This window comes from Lineus longissimus, chromosome 5 (assembly GCF_910592395.1).
Source record: "Lineus longissimus chromosome 5, tnLinLong1.2, whole genome shotgun sequence".
NCBI classification, from domain to species: domain Eukaryota; kingdom Metazoa; phylum Nemertea; class Pilidiophora; order Heteronemertea; family Lineidae; genus Lineus; species Lineus longissimus.
The window spans coordinates 9,090,427-9,108,498 of record NC_088312.1 but is presented as its reverse complement, the minus strand read 5'-3'; the positions used below and the strand labels follow the sequence as shown (position 1 = coordinate 9,108,498).

The 18,072-nt window shown below is 41.5% G+C and overlaps 2 protein-coding genes across 2 annotated transcripts; one reads left to right on the top strand and one right to left on the bottom strand.

Moving 5' to 3' along the window:
- Window positions 1–23: 23 nt before the first annotated feature.
- LOC135487506 (spermatogenesis-associated serine-rich protein 1-like) lies at window positions 24–4,010 on the bottom strand. Its single transcript, XM_064771244.1, has 5 exons — window positions 3,891–4,010; window positions 3,448–3,601; window positions 3,005–3,120; window positions 2,420–2,693; window positions 24–2,134 (listed from the first exon to the last, which is right to left on the bottom strand). The coding sequence occupies exons 1-5, from the start codon at window positions 3,931–3,933 to the stop codon at window positions 1,942–1,944; spliced, it is 780 nt and encodes a 259-aa protein (XP_064627314.1). The 5' UTR covers window positions 3,934–4,010; the 3' UTR covers window positions 24–1,941.
- A 374-nt stretch (window positions 4,011–4,384) lies between these two features.
- On the top strand, window positions 4,385–6,931 carry LOC135488062 (GSK3-beta interaction protein-like). The gene is made up of 3 exons (XM_064772453.1): window positions 4,385–4,593; window positions 4,880–5,062; window positions 5,368–6,931. The coding sequence occupies exons 1-2, from the start codon at window positions 4,387–4,389 to the stop codon at window positions 5,045–5,047; spliced, it is 375 nt and encodes a 124-aa protein (XP_064628523.1). The 5' UTR covers window positions 4,385–4,386; the 3' UTR covers window positions 5,048–5,062; window positions 5,368–6,931.
- The last annotated feature ends 11,141 nt before the right edge of the window (window positions 6,932–18,072 follow it).

Below are 18,072 nucleotides of genomic sequence, written 5' to 3'. Positions count from 1 at the left end.
CAAGAGGATGAAGACCACACTACTTTAACAATAAAAATAATCTTTATTTGCATCGAAAAGATCGTGAACAGACATAACTGAATATTGTGCATGTGCAGTTAAAATTAGTAGCATTAAAGACATAGAATATTACAAAAAAATCTCCCTTCTTATCAGAAATGTACATCATAAAACTTTTTCGGACTACAACTCTTACATTTCTCTCTAAAAGAATGCTACCATTTATTAAAAAGTTCTTTATAAACTGATAGCGTTACTTTTATTAACGGATTCTGAAATGATCCTTCTGGGATATTTCTTGGAGGGTAAATATGATACTACCATACACTGTCTAGCACCATTTGAAAAATATTTGTCATGGCAGGCCAGGGATGCAAAATTATCAAAGTTAGACCTGGTAACCTTGTCCCTCCAGCTGGTTTTGTCCTAGGGACGAGATACTGGTGACAGGACAAGGAGGGGCGGGCTGATTTTTTAATGAAATATTCAAGGCCAGTTGATTTTGCAATCGCGACTTTCAGGTATTTTTAATTCAGTAATTTGACAACCCTGTAATTTCAATTAGATTTTCTTTTTCAATACTGTATATTTTCGGGATTATCTGTGATCACACGAAAATTTCCCACGAGCCTTGACATTAGAACTGTGCATCATCATGCGTCATACCTTAAGTCACATGTAGCCCACGAGTGTGTGTTAAGGATGGTCCCTTTTTGGCACAAATTTGTATCACTATGATTACTTTGCATCCCTGTTGCCACAACCTTTCTTCAAACAAGGAAAATACTGTAAAATTTGCCAGGAGCTGTCATGATTTTCTAAAGAAATTGTCACAGCTCTTGGCCAAGTTTGCAGTAGCACATTTCTTTGATTACGTACTACAAACAATCTGACATGAATTCTTGACACAAAACTGCGGTAATTAATAGCAGGACACAAAACAGGACAAAAGAACAGTTTCTCTCTAATAAAACTTTGAGGATATCATATCCACATATTTCTCTCATTCAAGACTGATGCAAAGGCACACAGCTCTGAAAGGATTTAAAAGCCCATTTACAGTTAATACAACGTTGCATGACACATGCTATGGTCAAATAAGGCACTACCTTTGATATATATAGCTGCTTTAAAGACACAAAATTGCAAAAGCAATCTATTGCAAAACACTGATACCATTACATGTATGTATTTCTTTTGACAGCAGTTCAAACCAGAAGCCAACCTGCACCATTAGAATTTGCAACAGTAAACTATTAACTACATGTAATATAAAATTTGCATGTTATGCTTATTTTGTGTTCAGCAGTCTACACCGACATAATCTGCATTCTGGTAAATCTCAAAGTGTGTATCACAGACATCTAAAGTTGTTCACTGAAAAATACTGTGTAGACGCTTTATCACTCATGTGCAGTGGACTTAAATACAGTGTATGAAATAGTGGTTAGTAGGCCTAGGTTAGTGCTACTTTGACTACAAATATACATGTCACATTTTGTTAATGACGAAGACTGATTTTTGAGACTACAACATCTGTGCAATGGCGTAGTGGCCATTTGAATCCAATAGAAGGCACAATCAGCCACATACCTTTTCAGGGGTTGATCGGAGGTATGTTGAGATAAAGAAATGACAGCAGTGTGAGCAATTGCGTTTCGCAAGATCTGCCCCATTATTGTGCTTGTTTTGTGACGTCATTTGCTTGCTCAGTTAGCTCACCCCGCATGACGTTGTGTGGCGTCATTCACATCATCATTTGTTTGGGTTGTCGCTGTGTACTTTACAAAAGCCCGGAAAGGTATGTGACTCACTGCGCCATCTACATCTAACAAAAGTCCACATCCTCGTAACCCTGTTCATATCTCTTATCGCATTAGGCGAAGTGACACACAACCGATTCTTAAGGAAAGGGGTTGGTCAAGACTAGGGAAAACCATTCTACTTCTTGCCTATGTCTTCATGCGGTGGAGGTAACAAAGGCGTAGCTGGCTGCCAATCTTCAAGTGATTGCACAACATCAACCTCGTCTCTGAATCGTCTCCGCCTTTCTTTATTTTGGAAACTCTCATGGTTCATTGGTGGCAGGTTCTGAAGTGGTATAAATGTATCCGGCTTTGTCGTTCCTGGTCCACTGTAAGGGTTAAAGAAAACTTAAGAATGAAAATGAAATATTGGAAGACCATACAATGCACTATTCATTATGGCATGGAGCGTGAAATGTAGTCACTCAACTTTCTCACATTTGGACATGTACTATAAAATCAGTCAGGAGCCATCTTGACTATCCAGACAGTAAGCTCTTCTATCACTTCATTATGACACTTGTGCTGCCACTGTATTTTATCATTAAAAAAATCATGAGGTCTGCCTTATTCTACACAACAAATTTCGTTCTGTTTGAGGATAAGCCACTTACCCAAAGTTAACCACAGGACGCGTCATGCCAACTTTGTGGAAGTCAATGGAGTATTCCACAGCTTGGTACGGCTTGTCCCCAGCAGACGCACAGGGGATAAAATTCCTCTTCTCAATCAAATGTTCCTTTTTGTTGTTGCCAAGAATCATATCATAAGTCACTTCATTTTCAGAATGTTCACTAGCTTTGTGCTTGCCGTCCCATCTCGTGAGTTTTCCATTGTGGTAACCATTTGTATAATAACTCCATTCTTTCTCCGACGGTCTTGTGATTCCTGGAAATACCAAATTGAAATCTCACTCAAAAAATGTCAATAATAAAGTGCTGGAAATTTTGCACAACTTTAGACTAGCAAATGGTAAGAGCCTGATTGTGACATTGTCTCGTGCCTGTCTTCACCAATAGAAAATTACCCGGTAGTCCTTCAGGGCCTGATTGAGACATTGTCTTTTGCCAGTCTAGACAATTCGAAAGGACCTCCTTACTTGATAAGCTTTTCCCCTATGTCTTGAACAACTTTTTAGTCCTCACCACCTGTCTGACTTTTATTTGACAATCAAAACAGTATCCCAGATCATAACTTACCTGGATAAGTCCTTAAAGCAAACCATGGCTTGGGGAATATCTCATTTTCAGGAAACCGTTTGTCTATTTTTGGTGCATCAATGTACCGAAGCTTCGACACCCAGTCTGGACCATTCCTGAAAAGAAGGAAACCGGACATCATCCAAACATTTCACAAACCAGTTGGTGTCTATTAGACATCTATGAGATGTCTGTCAGACAGTATCATCTAAACGATTTCTTCTTATCGCGTGAGAATGACAGGTGGCTGTTTTGGAAAAGTAGACCAGCCCCATCCATGTAAATCAACAGCCTCAAAATGGGCTAAAAACCTAAGGAAGTGTTTCTTAGCAAATTGTATTTGCAATTCAATGCCAATACCAGTGTGTTGTATTCCATTCAAGCAAAGGCAAGACTATTCACCAGGTCGGAAAACAATCTGTTGGAAAGATGTTTGTACTTACACAGTATATTTAGGATTGACACCCTGGGCATGGGGTTTCCACATTGTGTCATCATGACAGCAGTATCCATGGGGGATATACCTTCTCCCACGAGCTGAATAGGTCGGAGTAAACTCAGTGTTGTTAATTTTTGGGAAATGACGCTTCTCTCTCTCTGTAAGAAACGATTATATTGTTTGCTGTAGTCTTGATTGATGAAAATGCAGATTCCATCCTCTCATCATGGGTCCGGTAATTCAGCTCGTCGAAGATGGTACAAAAGGTCAAAATAGCAGGTCAGCTAGTCTAGATCTAGTGTACCCTGACATCTGACAATTTAACATCACATCATGTAGCCAAGACATTTGTCAGTACGTACATATGAAGTAGTACCAAGATATCATTTTAAATCGGGTAAAAGGCCCATAATTATCATAATAGGGCCAACCAGCTTAGCAGCTTACCTTCCCTTCCAACTTCTCCCACTTTTGTGGTTACATGCAACATTTTGTGCGGTCACTTATAGCACCTTTAATCAGAAAGTCATGACTGCTGCTACATTGTATGTCCTTTTTTGGTCAAAGTGTGATCACGTGTCATTTGTGTTGTTGTTGACAACAGGCACCAGTCGTTCTCGCGCGAGCTAATTTAAATTCAACTGGACGAATGCGTCGTCATAAGCATTCATCTGCTTGAGACTGTTCAGAGTTTTTCGTGGAGAATCACAGGCAATTGCATTTAATGAGTGGCTTCTGTTTATCTGCATATACTTCCTCTGGAATATGAGATTATATTCGACACCTTAATTTAAAGTTATTAATCATTGTATTCTGCTAGGGATATAATATCTGCAATTATATCAAGTTTTCTATGAAAAATATGTTATTTGAAATCTGCCAGTGTTAGCAGACGAAACCTGCCTATGATGGAACTCTTTAATTGGTGGAGATAAATCGCATCATGGCGGACGACAACGCGGAAGTTTTGGAAAACGAGGAACATGTTTTGAAAATAGAAGCCAAAGAGGCTGTAAAAGAGATCAGATATGCTGTCCAGTTTGTAGAATTGTCCAGCAAACTAACCCACACTCAACAAATGGTCTACTTTAACATGACCACCAAAGAAAACACGAAATATTGTGTTGAACTCTCTGCTTCAGGTTTCAGGGTCAGTTTCAAATTATTAAAATTCTCCATCTTCTTAGGCTTTTGATATCAGGCTAGTAGGCCCCTTAATATCCTCTCCATCTCGCCCTTTCACCAGCCAGGTGTCATTGCCAAGTCTGTATAGGCCTTGATTTCAAAAATTATGAGCGCACTCATTTTCTTCACACCTATGTCCATTGATTGGCTTTGGCTTTGCAGCCTTGGGACGGTTCTCGTTCTGGGAAAATAGAAGAAGATTTGAGAGTGTACTGATGTAACATCAAGTCGTTTTCATTTTTTTTCTTCAGATTGTCGGCAAATCATTTGATTCTATCGAAGATGATGACTCTAAATACTTCGAAACAATTTATGCTCTGTTGGACAACATCAGCCCAGGATATCGACATACCTTTGGTGATGCTCTCTTGGCAAAGCTGAATATGTTACAAGCTGAAGAAAATAGTGATGATAGCTAGCAGAACTTGTAACATGTAAGTTTTTTATTGTATGACATTGAAATTACACCCTTGAATTCATGAAAGGGTCATGAATATGTTCTACTCTGCTCTTTTTCAAGAAAAAAATGTATGAAAGTTGTCGGATAGGGTTTTGATGTGTATTCTAGGCCTATAGACCGTCACCATGAACAGAAACAGGGTGGTTGTGACTTTGTCTTCACAAATGAATGATACAAAATTTAGAGCAAGTAGTATGAAGCAGGACACATGACTAACAATTTATACCCTTCCCCAGATGTGCTCTTAGCTTTTTTCTTAAAATTCACTTTTCATTTCAGATTTTCTTTGGTGTTGGAAGTTGATACATCCTATGCAGCATTGATTACTACATTGTAGGAATACGGAGAAGAACCTCAGCTTCATTGGCATTTCACAGTGGGGAAGATTTATACTCAAATTGACCTATGGTTTTAGATCTGTGTAACCACTTCTCTTAACTCATGTTTCTGTACTCTGTGGTAAAGTTGACGTAAAACTTTTATGTTAAAAGGATCCGTACAGAACCCAGACCTACTTGTATAAAAGGTGCAGTGACTGTTACCATGGTTTCTATATATGGCAGCTAGAAATTGATTACTGCTAAATTATGTTGAATTTTGTACAAAACTGAAGTTTTTTTAGGTATGCTACAATTGTGCCTTTTGCCTAAAGAGCTTCAAACCGACAAAATCATATTATCATAAGGAAAGTTAGCTTATTATGGTGTATTGAGTTGAGAGTTGGTTTATATTTGATAATGTTAGAATATGAAACCCACCTAAATGATAGTATTATTAATCACAGATTTGTGTTGTGATCTTTCTGTTATATCATCATAACTCAAAAAGTAGTTACTCTCTCAGTGATTAGCCAATGTCACTCAATTTATGAATATTATTAAACTTGTACGTGTAGTAAGTTTTTCTATGAAAATGTACCTTGAAATTATGTGCACTGCCATATCAGTTACATGTATATCATGTGCCATCAAACATTTATTTTAACATACATAGGTGTATTTAGAATCCAAAAAGGATTATTAGCTTGGAAAAGATACAGAATGTGGATACACCCAAATTATATATCAAGCCTGGTTTTCCTAAAATAATATTTTCAGTAGTCTTCGTGAAAATCAAAGCTATTTTTTCTGTTTTATTTGTATCTGAAAGAACCATGCATATATCATGTATATCTGTTCATAACCAAAAAAGAAGTATTATTTATAGTGAAACCATAGATCCAAATTCAGAATCAAATAGTTGATTTGAAATATTTGAATTTCATTTGTATTAGAAATCATGTGGCATTTTTGTGTATATAAATGTACATGAAGGGAAACCAGTCTTTTGTTTTTGCTTGTGGGTTCCAACTAATGCTAGTTTTTCTGTTTGAGTTACTGTATTTCTATTTGGTTGTTTTACTTTTCAGCTGGTTTGGGTTAATAGGTCAATTATGTTGTTTTATTGGTATGTAGTGCTTCACTGCCCATTATACCTACTGCTTTTATGTATATTATGAAATAGGTTAGAATTACAGTCTATTGCTTCTATCAAAGATATATAAGCGAGCTGCTCGCCGTATAAATTTTTGCTTACATGTCACTATTTCCATGTTCTTATGTCATACTGTCTGATGCAGGGCTTCCACTTGACAATTGAATTTAAGGGTCCCACAAAATTGTTGATGGATCCCTCAGTGTAGATGTGAAATCAGTTAGCAATCACCTGCCTTGGTTGCTTCATGAATAGAAATGCTCATTTAAGTATCATTACTGTTTGCTGTTATACATACAAGAAGTTGAGATATCAAAAATTGTAATTTTATGTTACTTGGAAATAGTGCATATAACAATAATAAACGAAATCAAAGTCAATGGCTAGTTACATTTATTTGGCCTGATATCTGACAGTTTGATGCTAGTATTAGTCACTGGTATCTTACAATTTACACTGGATTCTCCCCCACCACTCCACCCAAATATTAAAGTAATTATATCTTTCCACACTTTCCATTACCATCATCACCACCACAACCCCACCCATTATTAGAGAAAGAAAAAAATACAGTAGAACCTCTCTATTAAATACACCCACGGGACTGACAAGTACTGTCCTTAGTAGAGAGGTGTCCTGATTAGAGAGGTCAAATTGAATGGAAACAACCAATTTCGAACCAAAACTAGTGTCCTTAATAGAGAGGTTGTCCTTAATAGAGAGGTGTCTGCTAACAGAGGTTCCACTGTATTTCCATTGTTAAGGAGTTTCTTCAAACTGTGATAATGAGTGACCTCAAACCGAATGTAAATGGTATGTTCCCCTGGCATACCCCTCCAACGAAAGGAATCCAACCCAAATGTTAAGATACAGGGAGGGTCATTTGAAGACTATACTTTTGGCCAGAATGCCTTTTTGAAATTTCTCTACCATCTCCCTCCTCGAAACGCCAAATAAGAGTACAATCAGATAGAATTGGATCATTAATCATGGCTGGCTGTCAAGATATGCACCTACCCTGTCCCAGGTCTGTAGGATATATATCTGTAAGTCAGTAGGCTACTTGCAAGATGCATTTGGTTTGGTGAGAGTCGTAATCTGGGAGGATAGACCAAATGAAAAATGGTCAGGAAGACGAAACTGTGATGGGCCGAATCTCCACTTTGTGTGAGGTCAAGGGAAGCGAACGAAGAAACGGACAGCTACATAAGTATGCTATATAGTATCAATTTTAATTCAGACATACATGTAAATGTAAAGCATACACATAATTACAGATTATTGGAAAAATAGAAAAATGCATGATAAAAATATTCTCAGCAGCGAATTGCACATGGTATCATATTCATTGGTTACGTTAAAATCTAGTGTTATTGCAAGCGAAAATCGCATCCAATCGTCCATGAAGCAGGTATGAAACGATAGGTATCGTTAGCGATGTGATATAATCACGGACCTGTCTTTAGGTCCGTACTTTCTTCACAAACCCCCTAGTCTTTCTGTCCGTTGTGCCATCAAATTAAGCGTACGACTTTATTGGAGCATGAAATATATCAACTTACATAAAACTACACGGTTATCAATTTGAATTTTCTAAAATCCAGTGACAGTATTGTCTCAATTGAGATAAAATCTGAACATATCATTATATGACCCCGACGGTAAAAGAAATATGTAATATCACACACAAAATGAGGAAGTCACACTATAAAGCCAGAACTAAAATCCTGAAACATCCAGTACAGAACAAGTCTGTGTTCGTTAAATCAGTGTCTTTCAAATAAATTTATTTGAAAGACTCTGGTCAAATATTGTCTCAGCTGTGATAAAATATGCACATATCATCCATTATCCTCAACGATAAGAAGGTACGGTATGATTTAGAAACTAGCAATCAAATTGGGGAAACAGAATGGACCTAAAACCTGATAAATCCCGCAGCCTAAAACACATCTATTCAGTGCAGGTATACATGAAAAGCCTATGGTTGCAAAATTTTGGTATTGGACGACATTATGTAAAAACAGCTTCATTACATTTTTGCTGTCTCAATATTGGAGTTATTGTTAACAGCAACGCTGTTGAATGTATCACCCAGGAACGCATGATTATCATATATTTGATTTTCACTTTCATTGCCACCGTAACGAGCAAGGGGAGAAAGCCCTACTTCTGTGCTGGGCACTGATAGCTGCGCCGAGAGAGGGGATCGCTTGGTTAGTGGACTGCGCTTGCTCAATGGACTTCCCTTCGGAGTCGATGACGTGTTGCCCAATTTGGCTCTCGCCACGTATGGACTCGACCTCGGCGTCGCAGCTTTGTAACGGTAATCAGGGTCCGTTTCCGTTGTGTGCGCACTGGCATTCTTCTTCTTTTTCCTCTTCCTATCATCCAAGAGGGCTGATACCGTGTAGAGTAGAGGATTCAACGAGGAGTTTAGGGGTAAGATGATGACAGCGAGGAGGGGTGCTACCCAGTCAGGAAAGAGGACACCAGCCAATGCCGCATATTTCACAGAGATGATTGGTATCCAACACAAAAAGTCACTCGCCAGGATAAAAATCATTTTTTTGGCGAGGGCGATTTCCCTGGACTTAACCGAGCTGGAAGACAGTTGGGAAAGAGCCGCTTTGCTTTTGAGGTAATGTCGGTAGATTGCGCAATAAGATACAAGTATGAAAATGAATGAGAGAAGATTCAAACTTAGAATAAAGGTAGAAAACTCCCAACCATTTTCCCTGCCGACAGTTGGGTTGTACGACAAGCAGACAGCATTTGAATCCAAGAACCCATCAAAATAGCTGCCGCCAAAAAGTGGTAAGACTGCAATAAAAGTAGAAACAAGCCAACCCATAGCAATGATCACTCCAGTTTTCTTCATATTCAACCTCTGTAGCTTGTACGTGAACAGAATGGTGATGACACGGTCTGTTGTAATGGCTACCAGCATGACGACAGACATCTCACTGGATAGAGTCGAAAGAACGGAAGCAGCCGTGCAGAATCCACTGCTTCTCCATTCGAAGTCAAAATACGCGTAACGATCGCGGTAAACAGTGTCGGCAATGGCGATGATTAAGAGGTAGATGCTCATCAAGAAGTCGGATAATCCGAGATTCAAGACTAGAATGTTCACTACGTTGCTTCGTTCCTTCACGAGACGCCAAACGATGACGAAAGCGTTCATTACGAAGGCGAGGATGCCAAGAACCCATACGGCGACAGTCAGCGGCGTCCATTTGAGGAGGTCTTTACAGGAGGAGAATTGATCTGGAGAGGGATAACATGTACTTTCGCCATTTGTATCTCTCCCCTCGAAATATGCACAACAGAATTGCAGCAAATCGGTATTCAGCAAACTCAGAGAAGATAAATTCGTAAATACACCTGGCGTCAGAAGAGAAATTTTGTTTTCTCTCAGATCTAGTGACTGCATTCTTCCAAGGTCATAGAAAGCATCCGATGCAACAACGACAATGGAGGAGTTTCTTAACGAAAGAGTGGTCAGATATTCTAGACCTGCAAACAATTTTCCTTTAAGTTCCTGAATGCTGCAGTTGTCGAGTTCTAAGGAGGGGAGGCTGACAAGTCCTTGGAATGCCCCTGGTCGTATGACCTGCAATGGGTTTCCATTCAGCAACAGCACAGATAATTTGGTAAGTGTGGAGAAAATACCAGCGTTGAGTGTCGTCAATAAGTTGCGGCTTAGGTCAAGTTTAAAGAGATTCCGAAGGTGTTTGAATGTTCCATTTTGGAGTTCCAAAATGGCGTTGTCGGACAGGTTAAGATGCGCCATTAGGAACAAACCATCCAAAGTTAAACTGGAAATGTTAGCACGGTTGAATGGGAAGATCAGAACTCGTGTAGACATAGAAATATCAGGGATAGACGTTAGGTTGGCGCCAGTACAATCTACCACAAATCCATCGCACTGGCATTTAGGATGACACTGTGGAATGTCACAGAATCGCTCGTCATCGCCGGATTGTTTACAGTCACGGACACCATCGCAGACACGCGACTGTTCAACACAAAATTGCTCACTCAAGCCACCACATTTCAGGGCACCAGGACACGTATGTGTCTGACAGTCTCTTTCATCTTGGCCGTCCGGGCAATCCGACATACCGTCGCACACCAGATGATGCGGGAGGCAGTACCCGGATGAGCATTTGAACATGCCAGGGCACTGGAACTCTTTGCAGTTACGGAGATGCGCCATGTCCCTACAGCCGGTCACATAACCGAAGTGATCACGATCGTACACACACGCGTCAGATCTAGGGAAGCAGTACGGATGGTCTGCTCGGCACCTCGAATGACCACTTGGACAAACGCTATGGGTGAAGCTGACCTCGTTAGAGTTTGTGCCAGTAATGGCTAACTCAACTTTGTAAACTTCGTCTTCCATTGCCAGGCCTTTACAGTCCACGAACATATCATCCAGGGTCCTGTTAGCAAGACATGTCCCAGCATAACATAAAACTCCTTTGCACTCAGCCTCGCAATCAACTTCGTCACTCCCATCAAAACAATCGTTTGTACGATCACAACGTTTCCCCAAAGGTATACACTGACCGCTGTTGCACATGAACTCAGTTGTGAAGTGACATTCCCGCCACAAGCACTCTTCGTCTACACGAGGACCACTGTGCCTTACGCCTTTCTTTAAAGAACAGTCATCGACATGGTCACATAATCGAGATATAGGAATATATTCTTCACCAGCCCCAGAGCCGACATATTCTACCGGGACATTGACATCAGGCATAGGACAAGCAAAGTACCATTTTGTGCCACTTCCCCAAACCAAACTTGACGTGTTAGCGACTGATGTCACATCGCACGCGGATTCGTCAGAACCGTCTGGGCAATCTCGAACACCATCACATCGTCTGTCTGTGACGAGACAAGCATCTCCGTCTGCGCATTGGTACTGATGTTTCCCACAACGACTTGAGAACGGCAATGGCGTCCTTGCACAAAGAACGTGGGTCATGTTATTCACAGGATTCGAATGAATGTCGTCTTGAATAGTCCATCTCTCCAGTTGTTCTGAATAGCCAAGGTAGTAAGCGGTAGCACCTTGGCGACGGAGCCAAACAGAACCGTATTGAGGTTGATGCATCCAAGCATCCATATAAATGTTATACCAGTAACTCATCGATCGATTTCCCATTGCAACTGATCCTGACAATTTGCTACACATGTCGTCTGCGTCGTCATAATCGAGGAGCATCTGATACTTCGACTCGGTGTTCAACATCATCAGACAAACACCGTCAGCGAAGTTCCAACCCTTTGGACAAACAAAGTTACCTGCCATGGCTAACGTCTCATTTTGAGGCAATCCAGCATCGAAGAAAGCTCCAGATGTCCCAGGACTATTCGCGGCCCTTTTCTTGCATATATGAGAAGCCGTATCCAGGGGCACCGCACAGGGTATCTTAAACCAGTTACTGTATTGGTACACATTGTGGAAATACATTGCTCCGCAGCCCGTCGCCCTATCCGATGGAGACGGCTGATCTCGTCCATTTATCAAGAATCTTGTTTCCATTCGAATTTGGTCACTGTTCTCCTGTCTGAACCATTCCGTATAGATGAAGGGTTCGTGATCAGCCCAAGTGTTCCCCAACTGAAATAGAAAGAGGATATTTGAAATACAGGTCACAACTCAATAACTAACATTTCCTTCCGAACCAAGTGAGAGACCCTCAATGTATTGACATTGCTCAGCTTCCAGACAACGCTCGTCAAGCGGAGGCTACGGAGGCAATGCAGGTGGAAGTTCAGTGTTGCTGAGACAGGCCACCAAAAACCTTTACCAGCTTCCAGCTTATGTGCTTCAGACCGGCCTGCATGCTCCTTACTGAGGAACACAAATAAATGGCCGAACGGCACCACCGAGACCACAAATATTAGGGGCTCTGTGGCAGAACTCTCTAGGACAGTCGACTTAGTTGCCGAACACGGACTGACTGTTCGAACGCTGGACGATGACGAAATCTTATACTTACAGCTTGGTGGTCAGTCAGTCCACTTAGATCCTGGGAATCCCCAACGATTCCAATAAAGATCCATTCCAACCCATCGTAGTTGATGATACCAGACCACCACTCTCCCCAGATCATTTCCCAGATAGCATTCATTTCTTCTGCGTTGACGATACTGGTAAGACGACCTCCATCTTCGGAACATTTTTTATTTGCCTCGTTCCATGTAGTAGATCCTTCGCCGAAGGAGAGATCGGGGTCGAAGGAGTAACAGTGGCACCTATATTGGATGTACTCTGTTGGGCAGGTGCACTTCGGGTCAGGCAGTGGTAGGAGATTGCGACGAGTCTTCACCAACTGGTAAGACACCGTTATCGCTGTTCTCTCGTTGCGCGTGATCAAAAACTGTGGTCCAATTGTCCGGATTACTCTCGGGGTGTCACCAGCCTCCATATCATCACCACTCTCACACCACTTTGCGTGAACTCGTTCATGTTGTCGCGCTGACATGTCACTGGTCGTACAGCCTGTAGCTGACACCAGCTCCGTTATCGTCGTACATCCCCCCGACGGCCCATTTTTGAGTCTCTCGACTGTGATTTCGTACTGCCAGATGTATTCTCCCGATGTGCATTCCCAACCGTTTTTATCTGCATCGTCTATCATTTGAATGGACACGGAACAAGTGGCGACGCTGTCTTTGTTTGACGTATCACCGCCCTTGGCAAATTTAGCTGCTGCAGGTGACGGCGCCGCATTGATCTTACCGCACGTTGCTTGCTTCCCATTTGCTTGATAATTACAGTTGTCTACATCCATACACTCATCCTTTCTCTCAATTTTGAGGAGGAAATGTACGAAATCAAAGTCGCAATCAGCCCACTTTCTTTCAATCGCGATTGTACCAGTGACGTCACGGTGATACCCTTTAGTCCTGTCAGAGAGAACGTGTTCCGCCGTTCCTTCAAGCAACAGAAGTGTGTAGTTGCAATTTATTGCTGCAGGATCTTGAGTTGTTACATCTAGCCTAACCTTTCCATTCCATATTGGTTTGATCTCAATTTTATCATTGATATTAACTGATGGATATCCAACAGATTGAAGACAGACGTGTCGTTCGCCGAAATGCGGATGGATCGATATTACGCCCGGTTTCCACAGGACGCCCTTGCAATCAGACGTCGACGCATTAAAACGGAACCTGTTGAAGTCTAGGTGTCCTGGTTGGACGTATTGAAAGAAAATAATTCTGAGCATGCTCCCAACTGATATGTATCCAGTGTTCCTCAGAAGCTGGAATCTGTCCTCATCAGACGACCCACAAAAAGGCCCGAGTGTTGTGCCATCATCAATAATGACAAAACCGGCTTTAGTGCAATCCCCACTGCCGGAGATTTGGAGAAGAAAATTATGGAAAAGGACCTTGATACTTAATGGCAGTTTCACACGGTAAGGTTGTGCTGCAACGAGCCGGATCTCCCTGTACACTGATTGAGGACTACAGTCAGGAATAAGTCGAGGTGTCACCGCCACTGATACTTCTGAGTCTACAGTAACATTCGAGTAACAACTCCTGTCCATATATTCGTTGAATTCTGCATTAGATACAACCATGTTGAGCACAATTTTTGAAATATCCACAAATGTTTCAAGTCTAATTAGGCAGTAAAATCCCTTCGCGACATAATTGCCTGTATGCAGCTTATCAGAACTCGATGATATTTTCGTCTGCGTGAATTCGTCCGTAGGACCGTCAAAAAAAGTCAATATCACGTCATCTAAAGTGCTATCGATTGCGGCGGCAAGTGACCAATCGATATCAAGACTTGAGGGAATAAGCCCACGGATTAGCCATTGGTAAATGCGCCTGGTTTCAGTTTCGAATACAAACTCATCGGGATAATCCTGCAACTGTAAGGTGATCACCTCAGAGTGTTGAAGGTCCTCTACCAGGAAAGGCATCAGCGTCTTTGGAGTAGCTGGCATAACTGTTGTGACCTTCAACTTGAATCCCCCAGCGGAGGGAATTCCGTCACTTCTAAACGTCAGTTCCGTTTCGTGGCCGGAATACACGACCAAACCCGTTTGCTTTCCACAGTAGACTCCAACTTGTCGCTTCCGAACGGAGGTGACGTCATAGAGACTTACAGCGTCTCTGGAACAGTCTGAAGAAGAGGAGTCAACCTCGAAGTATACGAACTCAATTTTCATGATTTGACCGCGAGTAACTTTCAGAGTGTAGTTGCAATGCTGTAACGTCGGGTAGACATTCTGCTCGAAGTTTGGTGAAATGATATTTGTGTAGTCAGTGAAAGTTTGAGTTTTTACGCACCCATCCGTACATGCATACGTTTTCTGATAGAACAATGAAAACATACGCCGTGGATACAACCCAGATACAAGATTTATCACCACTTGGATTGTTTTTGCTTCCACACAGTATCTCATGTTTTCCTCAACAGAAGATATGGATCCGCATAATGATGACATCAGAGCCACCGGCTGGTCGTCTGCTGTGACTGCGTTGATGGAAATTGATGTCTCAGTACAGTTGTCTGAAATATCGATGTCCATCCATGTTAATATGACTTCCACGTTTATTACGCTCGGGAAATGAATGTTCCATGTGATGTTTCCGGGGTTGCGGTTTTCCGGGGTGAGTCCACCCGGTCCACCCGGTCCACCCGGTCTCCCATTACGTTCTCCTAGTTTTCCTCTACCGAGCCCTCCCTGTTCTTCTTCACCGGTCCCCGCATCCGTCCCGTTGTCTACGTTCAAAGCGTCTACTAACGGACGTAAGAATCCTCGTTCCTTTCCTCTCACGTTAAAGTCTATATCCCATGAGCGAACGGATGTTATGATCATAATCATCACCAAGGATGCTAGTCCAAGAACTGCCTCACTCCTGCCTATCCACCTCATGGTTACGTACCTTCTTCCTCTTCTCAGTTACTGCAAAGAAACGAAGCCGTACGTTTAGATCAGAAAAAACGTATCAATGGCCTAAAGATGAAAGAAAGCACTGGACCTGCCCTTTTCGAATCAGTTCGCATCAACGACATCCTGAAGGATCAGGTGTTGATGTTCGCTTCTCCGGCCCTTCACACCCTGTTTGTGTCCCTTCGCATCATGGGACCTGCTCTGTCATCTTGACCCTCACGTCAAATTCAAAAACATATTAACTATTTAATAAAACCCCTTCTGGCATTTGACCAACGGCCTATCTGCCCTTATCGAAAACAACAATACAGGGGACATTATGAACGGATATCCAGGATTGACGATTAGGTCCACGCAACAAGCGCAACAGCTTTTAGTTAACAAAAACACAATTAACACATTAGCTGACATGAATAATAGACGGCCATGATAAAACCAAGCAATTGCGTATACGTCTGATTTACAAGCATATCTGGCGATACTTGTTTCCAAATGAATCAAACACTAGTAAAAGTTGAAGAATCTATATTTAAGTACAATAGCAAACGCTTTTTAGCACAAATATCTTCTTCTGCAATGAAACGAATTGTCAGGTTGTCTTGACTGAACATGCCGAATTCCCGGTGTAGAGTAGAAAATGTCCCCCTAGTAAAGTGTCTGGCCCTATTGGATATACCTAGTGACCATATCTAAACCAATATATCATTTACATGTACCTTTCACTTTTAACGGCTTTACTTCAAGTTTGTGGCATATGAACTATACGGTATGGACCACGTGACACGCACTATGGGTCAACCGGGGGTGTGTATTTCTGTTTCGCCTATTCCTGTTCCGCCTATTCCTGTTTCGCCTATTCCTGTTTCGCCTAATTCCTGTTTCGCCTAATTCCTGTTTCGCCTATTCCTTTTTCGCCTAATTCCTGTTTCGCCTATTCCTGTTTCGCCTAATTCCTGTTTAGCCTATTCCTGTTTCGCCTATTCAAATGTATTGCTAACCTCCCCACAGACGTAGGAATATGAACCGTCCCTTACTGACCGACCAAACCCGAGGAGAGCCACATATGTACGCATTGACGAACGCATGTTACGCCTCAAAGAACAATACGTCAATGGCGAGAGGGACATAATGAGTTACGTTGATGCCATCAGTTACCTTGTCTGACATAATATCATGATATGTATTTTCCACCTTGTTTGACTTTATATGTGCTGTACCTACATGTATATTATGACATGGGTTTTACAGCTGATTTTGATCAAATAATTATGAGAATGTACAATATTATGTATTTTTATCAAAAACTCATGAATTCAGTTTTCATAAAATAAACGACTGCTTCACTCTACTTAATCTATTAGTTTTTACTGTGTGTCAGTATGGTCCTATGGTCCTATGGTCAAATAAGTCCCGGACTGTCCCCGCTTTCAAGGTGACACTTTCAAAACGGTCATGGCATGGTTTGTTAACAAAGTTGATGGCATTTGATTGGTCAAATTGTCATCACATCGTTAACATCATCCAATTGTCCCCTCACATTTTCCCCATAAAATGGACATGCATCCCTAAGGTTCCCCGTGGGAGAGTCGATTTATTGTAGGGGTACTGGAAAGTAGGCGAAACAGGAATAGGCGAACCAGGAAATACGCCAAACAGGAAATAGGCCAAACAGGAAATAGGCGAAAAAGGAATAGGCGGAACAGGAATAGGCGGAACAGAAATAGGCGAATCAGGAATAGGCGAAACAGGAATTTTGTAGGCGAAACAGGAATAGGCGAAACAGGAATAGGCGAAACAGGCATAAACCCACCGGGGTCCACCACCAAGCAATATACATTCATTGCGCATTTGTTATAGCCCCCACTGGTCGACCTTCGAACGTGGTCTCAACAAGAGTTTAGAGATTGACTAAAGAAAAATGTGGCCTACCTTTAATATTTGTGCATTTGACTGAATGATTTCGCTTCTAAGCTCTTATTGTCGTAGCCAAATCAGCATTAATTCTTCGTTTTGCCACAGCACAACGCACGCTATCCGGCCTGGTGGGACGCCAATTTACGGTTGTTCATGTATATTGAACATGTGTAGGTAATGTGGTGGGCTTAGTAAATTTAGGTAATAAAAGAATCAAAATTCCCTGTACGCACCTTTGGACTAATGTATACATAAAGTACGTAATGAGACCATTCATCATGTCAATCCGAGGACGTTCTTTTTTAACTTAAATAAAACCTCCCTGGTCAACCAATGTCAATAGTCATTAATAGCCGAATCCCGGAGCGGTTTACTGAACTATAACACCGACACTAATTTTTCCGCAAAGCCGGCGAGAGACAATGATAATCATAATAACAATAATCTATTTTATATTGCGTACTTGAAAATTGATTGTCAAAGGCGCTGAACAAGAGATAGAAATAGACTTGCACAAGAATGAAAAATGCAGAAAGACCGTTATTTTTTTAAACCATAAATAATTGTTAAAAGACTCCGTAAAATCGTACCGAGATGGTCACCTTTCTACATGCCTATCGTCCCCTTCCCGGGCCGCCCCCACCCCCCTACATATACACTC

Bases quoted from the DNA above. Each gene is read 5' to 3' on its own strand.
- LOC135487506 (XM_064771244.1), bottom strand. From the start codon at position 3,933: ATGTTGCATGTAACCACAAAAGTGGGAGAAGTTGGAAGGGAAG. The intron at 3,602-3,890 runs GTAAGCTGCTAA...CGTTTCTTACAG, and splicing joins GGGAGAAGTTGGAAGGGAAG to AGAGAGAGAAGCGTCATTTC. The intron at 2,135-2,419 runs GTAAGTGGCTTA...TAACCCTTACAG, and splicing joins CGTCCTGTGGTTAACTTTGG to TGGACCAGGAACGACAAAGC.
- LOC135488062 (XM_064772453.1), top strand. From the start codon at position 4,387: ATGGCGGACGACAACGCGGAAGTTTTGGAAAACGAGGAACATGTTTTG. The intron at 4,594-4,879 runs GTCAGTTTCAAA...TTTTTTCTTCAG, and splicing joins TCTCTGCTTCAGGTTTCAGG to ATTGTCGGCAAATCATTTGA.